The 11,622-nt window shown below is 38.2% G+C and overlaps 1 protein-coding gene across 1 annotated transcript; it reads left to right on the forward strand.

Moving 5' to 3' along the window:
• The first annotated feature begins 134 nt into the window (after positions 1-134).
• ZCCHC4 (zinc finger CCHC-type containing 4) lies at positions 135-10,573 on the forward strand. Its single transcript, XM_030948304.1, has 13 exons — positions 135-222; positions 398-516; positions 2,048-2,130; positions 2,838-3,113; positions 3,604-3,681; positions 3,998-4,070; positions 4,552-4,702; positions 5,213-5,313; positions 6,483-6,604; positions 7,183-7,258; positions 7,754-7,805; positions 8,510-8,654; positions 10,334-10,573. Exons 1-13 carry the CDS (start codon positions 138-140, stop codon positions 10,455-10,457), a joined length of 1,485 nt encoding a protein of 494 aa, XP_030804164.1. The 5' UTR covers positions 135-137; the 3' UTR covers positions 10,458-10,573.
• Positions 10,574-11,622: the final 1,049 nt, after the last annotated feature.

Below are 11,622 nucleotides of genomic sequence, written 5' to 3' on the forward strand. Positions count from 1 at the left end.
TTAATAAATGAGTTGCTCTGTGTGGGGCTGCCCGCGGCCCCGGGCCTGCTCTGGGCTCTGCGCGGGGCCGCCGCTCCGCTCGGGGGCGCCACCAGCCCGCCCGCCCGCGCGGTGCCCGTCGGGAAGGAGGCGGTGCCATGGCGGCGGCGGGCCCGGGGGGGAAGCGGCCCGCGGCACTCGCCCTGCTCGGGCCGGCGCCCGGCGCGCCCTGCTGCCCTCACGGTGAGCTGGGCCCGGGGCTCACCTCCCCAGCGTCCCTGTGCTCGGCTCCCGGCGCGGGCTGATCTGCAGCAGCCCTTGCGGAGGCCGTGTTCTGGAAGCTCGGCTCTTGCAGTGGAGCAGTGAAACAGGGCTGCGGGTGTTCCCTGCGTTATCCTATCCTCGCGTTTGTCCCTAGGTCCTGCACTTCTGTTTGTGAAGACCAGCCAAGGAACAGAGGAAGGAAGAAGATTCTATGCTTGTTCGGCTTGTAGGGATAGAAAGGACTGTAACTTTTTCCAGTGGGAAGATGAGAAGGTAAGAGAGCACCGCTGAGGGCTGTGCTGAAGACTCAGGGCTTGAAGGTGATCAGAGCTCTGGAGCACCTCCCCTGTGAGGAGGTGTGAGGGAAGGCTGAGAGAGTTTGGGTTATTCGGCGAGGAGAAGAGAAGGCTCGGGGAGAGCTGATAGCAGCCTCCAATACCTGAAGGGGGCTCCAAGGAATCCGGAGAGGAACTTTTTGCAAGGGCGTGTAGTGGAAGGACAAGGGGTGATGGCTTTGAGCATTAAGAGGAGAGGTTTATATGAGATATTAGGAAGAAATTCTTTACTGTGAGGGTGGCAAGGGACTGGAAAACCTGCCCAGAGAAGCCGTGGATGCCCCATCCCAGGAAATGTTCAAGCTGGGTAGGCTTTTGAGCAACTTGGTGTACTGGGAGGTGCCCCTACCCGTGGCAGGAGGGTTGGAACTGGATGATCTTTATGTCCCTTCCAACCCAAGTCATTCTATGGTTTTATGAAACATTGGCGATTTTTTTCTCTATTTAGCAATTTAAAAAGTATATTTTATTGTGGAAATCTCTGGCAAGTGCTATTTTCTAAACTTTGTGTAATAGTTGATATTTAGCTGAGCACTTGTTTCTGTCAGGAGAACATGTTTTAAATATAGCTTTCAAGAAAGGCTGTGTACATTTTGAGCAAACCTGGCATTTATTATTCTATTGCCAAAACATATAGGCAATTTGCCAATGCTTTGCAATGTTGAACAAAATTGGGTTCTTCTGATCCCAAGATGCCCTTGTTTCCCCTAATTAAGACAGAGAAAATAATTTGGATACAACCAACAGTGGGGTATACAAAATACTGAGATGGTGGGGCTTGGCATGGTGCTCAGTAGTCTCAGAATATCTGCAGCAATTTCTCTTTTTCATTCATTTTGAATATCACTTGTATTATGATGTCTTTTCTTGTATTGAATTTTACTGTCTCCTCCTTTAAGCAAAACAGTTCCCTAAGTTTTGACCAATTGTTTTGAAACTCTGTTGTGAAACTGTGAATATGTTTTGTGGAGACAAGGTAGAAGACTGAGAGAAGAGTGTGAGAGACTGAAATGTTAGAGGCTCAGGCGCAGATAGTAACAAGGAACTGTCATGCTTTTAAAATGATTTCACACAAAAGACTTGGGCAACATTTCTACTGCCATCAGTTTTTCAGGATCAGATCATAGTTCTTCAGAGGGACCACAACTGCTGGCACACATTGATAGAAAGGATGGCTCTTTCTGTCCTCCTCATAATCACCTTTTGAATTATTCTCTGAGTATTACATGTGATAGGAGAATGAAATGCATAGTTTAAATTCACAGCGAGAGGCTTGTGTTGTTTTGCAGCATGCCCCTGTGCTGCAGACATACTTGTTCTTCTGAAACAACAAATAGAATTATTTTTCTTTGCTAAGTAGCTGAAGCATGAGACCTTTGATGCACCCTTTCTTTCATGTTGAGATTTGATGTACCACACACATCAGTAGCTGTTGGTTTTGTAACTTTTCATGTATGCAAATTTTACAGGTGTCAGAAATGAGGCTTGCAGCACGTGAAGAATACAATAGAAGTCATCAGCCTTTTTTTACACACAGACAGAACGTGGACAGGTATTGTTAATATGTATTGTCTGCAGTAAAGATGTAGTAATGCAGGTTTAGGTACTCTGAATGTAGAGATAACATTTCAGGATTTGTTAAAATATGAAAAGATGAATTTGGGCAAATAAGAATTGTTGTTTGGCAATGGAAAGGAAATAGCATGAAACACTGAACTAGAGCATGGTGTTTTCAACCCAGGAACTGGGAGGGGGTGCGGGTGTGTTTTTTGGGGTATGTATTCCTATATTAGTGCTCATAGTGTGCTTACAAGAGGTCAGTAGCAATTTCTGTTAAAAAATATTTATTCCTGACTTTAGTCTACAAAAGTAACAAGCAAAAAGTAATTGTGAAAAGAAGCAAAGGTAACATAGTAACAAGTGATGTCTGAATTTCATGTGTAAACATACAGGATTTTGCTGATAGTTGATGGAGTCTTCATTCTGTAATCCAGTTATTTTATGGAGATTCCCAGTATATTTGGTGGCAATATTTTATGCATTTCAAAGTGTCCTTTGAATTATTTTTTTTTATAAATAGTACTTCATTCTTGTGGAGTTTTGTGAGAGCAATGTAAACTGCATTGTCTGTTTAAATGCCTGAACTCCTAAAATATAAAAAAAAACCCTCCATAGCTCCCAACCCTCCATAGCTCCCCTTCCTATCTTTGATAGAGGCTTTTTCCAAACTTTGTTCCCTATTGTCTTTTCTATTTAAAGGTACAAGAATTTTGTTCTGTTGCCGTTATCAAAGAGGAGGTTTTGCCAGGAATGCCAGCAATTGCTATTGCCAGCAGAATGGGAAAAACACTCAAATCACCAGTTCCTGTGTGATATCACCACTGCCCAGCTGAAAAGTCCAAGTCAACTTCTGTATCCACTGGAGAATAAAAAAACAAATGCACAGTATTTATTTGCAGACAGAAGTTGCCAGTTCCTACTGAATCTCCTTACAGGATTAGGATTCAGACGAGTGCTCTCTGTTGGAACACCCAGGTGCATCACTGAGAATTGTTACACTTTCAAGTAATATTTCTCTCTCAAAGCTGTACGGCTTACTAATGATTATAGTCAATGACTCTTCCATAATAAGAGGTTCACTATTGGTGAACCTCTATTGGTTGGGATTATCCAAGCATCTAGTGGGGTCTAGCTTTGAACTTATACCAGAGAAGACTCTGGAAACACTGCCAATAACACACACACACACACACACTTCAGATCTCTATGGTAGTTAAGGAAGTGACGTGGAGTTTCTTACCTTGTGCTTTTCTGTGTGCAGTGATCCAGGAGGCTCCACTTGTCATCTTTCAAGGCTAACCTATTTTTCTAACGTGGAGTACAGGTCAAATGGAATCACCCAAGTTTAGGCTACTCAGTTTTCTCTGTTTGATTTATGTTTAGTAAAGTACCAGGCATTCTTGTCTTGCAAGATCATTTCTGAAGTCTGTCATTATGTGTTAAATTTCTTCCAATTATACTTCAGGCTTCATGAAATGATCCAGTCAAAAGCATCACAAGAAGAATTCAATGTTAGAAGCCTTCTGCTAGATATTGATTTCAGGTAGGTTTTAACAAATGTTTATGTATCTGAAGAACATGTACAAAGATGGGTGTTCTTAGTGCTTTAAGGGATAAATTGGTGGTTGTTTTCCCTTTCTTGTCTCTGCATCTCTGTTCCTGTACCCATACACAAATGACATCCAGTTGATGAGAAAATTAAGTATACTTAATAATTTCTCAGTATTGGTATGTGTTGTCAGTAATCAGAACCCAAAGATGATGTTTTTCTGGAGGCCTTTTTTCACTCTAAATATCCTATCTTAGGATAGACAAAAAGTAATTTATATTTTCTACTTCTCTCAAAACTTATTTTACAGGTATTCACAATTTTATACAGAGGATGAATTTTGCCACTACAACATGTTCAATCATCATTTTTTTGGCGGAGAGGTGAGGCCAAGAATTTATTGAGTGCTTTGGTAAAAAAGTGCATGTTGTTGATACAGAATTTTGTAGGAAATTGATGACTAGTCTAGTAGAAAACATCATGGGAAAACATGAATTAATTAAGAACATTTTAATAGAAACAGCAATTAAGGTGTGTAAGCAACAGTAGTTAGCATAAATTTAATAGTCAACTTTGAATTGAATGGAAGATAACTGCTGAAAAAGAGACAGTTTCATTCTTTGATTTTCAGTAATGTTTTATATGTTAGCTGAACAGGGCACTGGTTTTCAGTCCTTCAAATCTAGGTGCATTTTTGTGGGTTTTTTTTTTTAATGCTTCCAGGAGGAAATTCACCTCCACAAGAGGGAAGCAAAGTTCCGTCATCAAAGTTGAAACTTCTGCAGTGATTGGTTTATTACCAGAGACAATATGTTTACAGTTCTTGAATCATGATTTTTGGGAATTAACCTCTGTTTCTTACAGGCTGCACGTGAAACTTGCAGGAAATTCTTGTGTGAAGAGAATGGTGAAAGAATCATTATGGTAACCGATCCCCCATTTGGAGGTTTAGTGGAAGCACTGGCTTCTAGTTTTAAAAAACTGATGGCAATGTGGAGGGAGACAGAAAAAGAAGGTATCTATTACAGCCAGATGTGTGGCTTGTGCTGTAACATCACTTTAAGGAAAAAGTACCTATCCATAAGTTTGTGATTCTTGCTACTCAGGTGAATGTGAGCACCCTCATGTTATAATTTCTAAAGATGAACTAGCATGTACCTGATTTACTCTCTTGATATTTTTAGTTCAGTAATGCCCAATTCACAAAGTCTGTCTTAAAAACTTCTCCCTTTTTTTTGGCAAATCTACTTTGCAATTAAAATGGACTTTAAAGGAAGAGAAAAATAAGCTATCAAACCAGTAAATTTTCTTAGCAACCTAAGTGGATGTCAAGAGTTGAGTTACATGGCACTTGCATCTCCACATGTACAATATGCCAAAACTTTCTGTTGCCTAAGAGAACTAGTTCTTCTGCCCAACATTATGTACGTATCCATGTTTATGTATTTGGAATGTTCACTGTAAATTTCTCATGCTACATGTACTATGTTTTTCTCCTATGTACACCAAAGTTTTTCATTACTAGGTCATGACAACAGAGAGATGCCCATGTTTTGGATATTTCCATACTTCTTTGAGTCTCGCATTCTTGACTTTTTCCCAAGCTTCAGTATGATGGATTACCAGGTATGGCTGAACCCAGTGACTCTGCTAATTACCAGTTGTGTGCAATGTGAAAGGAGTAGTAGTGAAAGCAGTTGCAGTGGCAGTGCTTCTCTGTTGCTGAGCCTTGTTCATGTGAAGCCTGGATTCTGTATTTCTATTAGTTGTATCTGTGATAACTTGATCATGTTCTTGTTATGTATCTTTAACTCATCTGTCATTTATCCATGATCTCATTTTTTCTGGCAGGCTTTCAGTATAACAAATTTGCACTAATTCTGACAGGTGCTTGTTGCAGAGGTGAGAGGTAACTTAATGAAGAGTATTTTCATTCTTCAGTGATGTTAGATGTCAGTGGGTAGTGCCCAGCCCTAGAAAAAAACCCCATATATATTACAAAATTAAGGTCTTTCATCTCCGAAACTACTGGGATCAGAGTACAATTACAGTGATGAAAATGTTTGGAATTTCTTAATAAGTGAACTTGTCAGTGATAAAGCAATAATCTGGCATCAGCTTCTTCAGTATTGTATCCATTCTGTGCATAGTTTAGGCACACCTACTTCAGTGTGTTTTGAGAGCTCAGTCATGGGTATTCATGATACTAAAGGTTTATTTTTTCATGTAACAACTCTGCATGAATTTTGGCATTGATGTTCTGAACAGTGTGTCTTGTGGAATGAAAATTGTTGAAGAAAATTGAAAACTCATGCTAGGCTGGACTCTGCATTCCTGCCAGTGTTCAGAGCTGAGAGTTTTTGTGACAAGTCTCTGAAGGCAGTGCTGGAAAAAGCAGGCTGATTAGATTTGCAATTTTGTAATTTTTCTGAGATGGGTTAAGATGTCATCTCTTGTACTGACAAACCAAGCTGTAGAGATCCTTTTTTTATAGCAGGTTGCTCTGTAATCCAACTGCAGTTATCTTACATATCCCATGCAAACGAGCAAAAAGAAGTAAGTACAATATGATTATTGAAGTGTAGTGAGCCTAGCCTAACACTATGTTTGCACAAATTTACAGGTAAATGAGACAAAAAGCTTGATGTAGAATTTGTAATCTGATTTGGGGTTAGAGTCTTGTATATAAATACAAACATTGCATAAGGCAGTTATAAAGATAATAAATATGTAAATAGCTCTGCCTGTGCTTGGCATTCAGTTTAAGAATCTTTTTTATGGTTTTATTTTTCTAGGTAGACTATGATAATCACGCACTTTATAAACATGGCAAGACAGGTCGTAAACAGTCTCCTGTCCGTATTTTCACGAACCTTACCCCAAGTATGATTGTGCTTCCTGAAGAAGAGGGATATAGGTAAGATATATTAATGCTCAGGTGACTTTTGAAAGAATGTCTTTGTTTTTAACTAGGGCATAAAGTCTCCAAAGGAGTTAGGGATGGTGCTGTTTCATAGTGTCTTGCCTAACTTGGATGCCAGGCTTCAGACCACATTTTTCAGTCTCATTCTAAAGTTGCATATTATATAAACAATGTGTAGGAGAGCTGAAATGTCTAAAAAGACATTTAAATTTTTCCGTGTGGAATTATGAGATTCCTTATTTTGTCTGTAGGAAATACTGTCTACATCTAGAAGATAATTTTACAGCTGTGTCTGATAATCAGCTGTTAATACAGTAGTAAAAAAAATGAACTTGTAAGAGAAGCATCAAGGACAGAGGAATTTAATTTCATTTACTACTGATACTGTTGATAATCTGACCTGAATTTTACTGTGTGGGTGTACTGTGTGTGGTCTAAGTGGTCATTTATGCAGCAAAGATTGAATTTTTAGTTCAACAAAGTAATTTTGCAGTCCTTATATTAGTTGTTAAGGTTGTATAAAATGAATTGTTTTGTGAGCAAATAGTGAACCAGTACATCTTTTTCCCCAGATTTTGCACTGTATGTCAGCGATATGTTAGTTCTGGTAACCAGCACTGTGAGATATGCAATTCATGTACATCAAAAGTAAGTATTTTCACTTCTTTCTGAGTGGAAGTTTTAGTAGTAGTCAGACAACAACCTCTGTAATAGTTGCTTTGGTGAAAACCTGTTCTGATACTGAGTTCCATGGGAAACCCTCAGTAGTTCAGTTTCATAGACTTATTATTACCTTCACAGTACACCTTCCATAACCCACTGGAAATCAATTTCTCTCCCTAATTCCTTTGTGTTGCAAAGAGGACAGGACAAGTTTGCTGCTTGCCACTTAGATCAGAACTTACCCAGCTGTGGTCTGGTGACACATGCATTTTTGCGCATCCTTTGAAGTTGTAGAATTTGCTAATTTCAAAATTTCATCTGTGGTTTTCACAGATTCTCAGGACTGTTGTTTCTGAGTTACAGTCCTTCCTACAGAGGAGTTGTTCCTGTGAACAGTGGGGACCATACATGAGTAGTTCTGTTTTAAGATAGAATCAGTGGGGGGTTCAATAAACAAAACCATTTATTTGCCTTTTGTAGGATGGCAGACAATGGAAACATTGTGTTCTTTGCAACAAATGCGTAAAGCCCTGTAAGTACAGAAAAATATTTTCTAAATAAAAGTACATTTAGTCCAAAGAAGTTGAAATTCCAAACCAGAAGAAAAATATTCTGTGAAAGAAGTAAAATGTAATTCAGAAGACCTAGAATAAACAAAAAGTCTCAATTTCACACAAGTTACTATTCTTTAGTTTAGCTGTACTTTACTTGCACTGTGTGGAAGTGTAATAAATTTTTGCCAAGACACACTAAATCCCATTTATATTTATCATGGCAAAACAGAAATATTTCCATTTGTCATATAAGTGTTTCCTAATTTTCTGAATTACTTTGAATTGCCTAAAAAAGTAGGCAAATACTAAAATGTTTGAGAGATTATGATAAAATTATGTTTCATGCGCAAATGTAGTTATATTTATACCTCTGTATAAATTTCTGAAGTCATTATCTTTGTTACTCTTACAACAATCAAAATCTGTAAGTACATTATAACATCTGCACTATTTTTGTTTTGAAGATGACACACAGGATAAAAGTTCTAATGACAAAATAGTTCACACTTAATTTGACAGTATGTCTAATAATGTGCTGAGGGACCAGAAAGTGACTACATCTATCTTTGTAAAGCTAATCCAGACTTAAAAAGCTGGTAATGTGACCTGTATTTAAAGCTTAGTTTCAGAATGTTCGTTGTAAACTTTTCCAAGATCATAAATCATGTTACATATTTTGCAGCTTGGTTTCACTGTGACAATTGCAAGTGCTGCACTCTTCAGAAGCACAGCTGTGAGAAGAGTGACAGTGGCTGTTTCATTTGTGGCAAGGCAGGTCACAAGCGCAGTGCCTGTCCCAGTCTGTCCCACGGCAGAGCAGCTTGTCAGTAAGTGTGATACTGCATTAATACACTAAAATACAGCACTCAGAAGAGATCTTATGTCAGGGAATCACTTCAGAAAGAAAGGATTTTCCACTTTAGGTGCTGATGTCAGCTTTCCCTGTTGCCCACTTGCTGCATTGCTGGGGACTGTATACTGAAGGGAGGGTGGGATAAAAGGCAGGTCACTTACTGGGGCTCCCAATTGCCTGTCTGTGGGTTTTCTTTCAAAACTGATTTATATGGATTGCAGACTTGGTGACTGCTGCATGGAGGTCTGTCAAGATGACTGAAAATTGAAGTAATGAAACACTTTTATCCCCTTTGAATTCCTCATGAAAGGGCAGAGAGAAGAGTCACTATAATAAGAGTCACTAAGAGTCACTAGTTATTGCTGCCTGTCTCTTTTGCTTTGTTGTAGCATATTTTGCTTTTTTCCTTCTGGTATTTCAGATGCTTTTTGTAGTATGATCTAAATCTCCACCGTTAATGAGGATCACATTGAGTACTTTTATTCTTCCATGATTTTCCTTTTGTTACATACAGAACAACACTGTACACATACCTGTATGTATCAGAGAGCCAAGTAAAGGGTGTGTGGTTGTCTTCAGATGGAACTAACTGAGAAGAGGAAAGGGGATTTGCTAAGAGATGATCCAGCAGATGGTTCAGTCTTTCCAGTTCAGGATAATTGATTGCACTTCTGTTAATTCCTCTCCAGAGTAGTGGGTTTTTCTGTGATTTTGAATGGCTGTAGCAGTGGAAGGCAGATTTTCCCTCCCAAAAGCTGTACCTGTGTTACACAGTAAGACTCAGACCATTACCCTCTTGGATCAGTATCCAGAGACTCATCAGTTGCCTGCTGGATGGCAGATGGGTACAGGTGTATTGCTTCATGTCCTACTGATACTAAACCAGGTTTTGCTTAGGAAGTATTAGACACAAAAGGCAGCAATGTTTCATTTTATATATCTCTCATAAAAAATCCATCTCTTAATGTTTCTTTTTCCTTGACTAAAAAAATTAAAAAGGATGCTAAAAGAATTTCATGAAATCTCATGTGTTTTTTCTGTCAAGGAAGATGCTGTTCTGTCAGTTGTGCCAGAGTGGTTTTAGTAGTTTCAGGTCATCAGTTAGTTCTTTTGCTGATTCATTGCAGAAGATAACTTCGATTTCTTTTTCTAATAAAAATTTTGTATGTTTTGTTCTAATTACTCCATGTTTTGCATTATGACATCTTTTGTCAGAGACAGAAAACAATCCACTTGCTAGTTGTATTTAGGTCCTATACTAATTGCAGGATGCTTCCTAATGGTGTTAAACTTCACATACTTTCTTCTAAGTCTTTCTGTTATATATTCATGCATTATATATTCAGCATGAAATGCTGTGTGTGCTTTTTTTGTACTCAGTGAGTGAGTTCCTTGTTTTCAATATCTGTGTAAATTTAAATGCTGAATAAATACATAAAATGAATGTATAATGGCAATAAAGTGGACAGTTTTGTGAAGTTGAAAGACCTTAACATTTTGAGATGTAATGTTCATTGTACTTTTTGTGACAGTACTTTGCATACTGCCTCATAATTCATATACTTATTTATAATACCAGCAAATGTATTTGTACAGAGAAGTGTGTTTTTCATTTTATTCTAATCTCTATGTTCCTTTTTTTTTGCTTTACAGATCTGACAAAAAGAAAGGGCAGAAAACTCGAAAGAGAATAAAAATGTTGATCTGTAAAAGATTAGCTATGAAACATGCCATATTCTCCAAGAGGAAAGTAAAGAATAAGAAAAAAAAGACATGACTTTTCTTGCTGCTACATAGTTGCTAATTTATTTTTTTTATTGTCAGCCTTTTGTTCCATTTTCTAAAAATGTAAGTGCTAACATCCAGAATAAAACCTGATTGAATTAAGTGACAGTTCGTTTGTTATACATCATTACTGGTACAAAAAAAAAACCTGCAACCCCAAAACTAAGTGAACTACCACAGCCCTTACCATGTGCATCATTTTGTACTTAGGATTAGCTATTTGTCTAATTTGGTGGGTGTTGGATGTTATGGGTCTCACTGCTGAGAGGTGAGGTATGGGCTGATGCTCTGATTTTATGTTGGTATTGGAGGGTGGGGCAAGGAGGAAGTGAGGGTAGATGATGGGAACGCACAAGTTCTAGGAATTCGGTCTCTGTTTAGTTACAGTTGTGAAAAATGCAAATCACTTGTTTTTAAATTTTTAAAAGTTTAATAGTAATAAAATGGTTATAAAAATAGTAATACAATTAGAGTAATAATAATTTGGACAGTTTGGATTAGGACAATATGAGACAATAGAAACAAAGAGTTATGGACGTCTAGGTACCTTTTTCTGGGCAGCATGAGCCCAGAAAAGGACACTCGTTAACAGAGGATTAACCCTTAAAAGCAATAACCTGTTGCATATTCATACACCTCATACATGATGCATAAATTCCATTCAAACACAAGATTCTGTCTGGTCATCGTCGCCTTCTTCCTCATAATCCTAACGGCGTCGTCCTGCCTGAGCGAGACAGAAAGAAGTTAGTTTCTCCTGATAATGGGACAATAAATTATCTTCTCTGAAAGATTTAGGTGTCCTGTAACTGCTATCTCGGTGCAAGTCCTTTCTTTAGAAAAAAAAGTATCCTACATAGCATAGTTTCTATTTTAACATTTTGTTATAATCTAAAACTATATTTAACACACGACTTAAGAGAATTAATACAGCATTACTTTCTAACACAACACATATAATATTCAATTTAATATTTGTGAAAAGCCAATCATAAAATACGCATTTTTCACACAATCGTCTCACAGGAAGGCTTGTGAATTTGTAAAAATTTCTCTCCAAATGGAAAAGGGGCTTAAAAAAAATTATTTCGTACTAAGTAGTACTTAGTAAGTGAGCGGAGCGGTAAGAGCCGGACCCGCCCTCCCGCGCCCGCCCT

Source organism: Camarhynchus parvulus, chromosome 4, assembly GCF_901933205.1.
Source record: "Camarhynchus parvulus chromosome 4, STF_HiC, whole genome shotgun sequence".
Taxonomy (NCBI): Eukaryota; Metazoa; Chordata; class Aves; order Passeriformes; family Thraupidae; genus Camarhynchus; species Camarhynchus parvulus.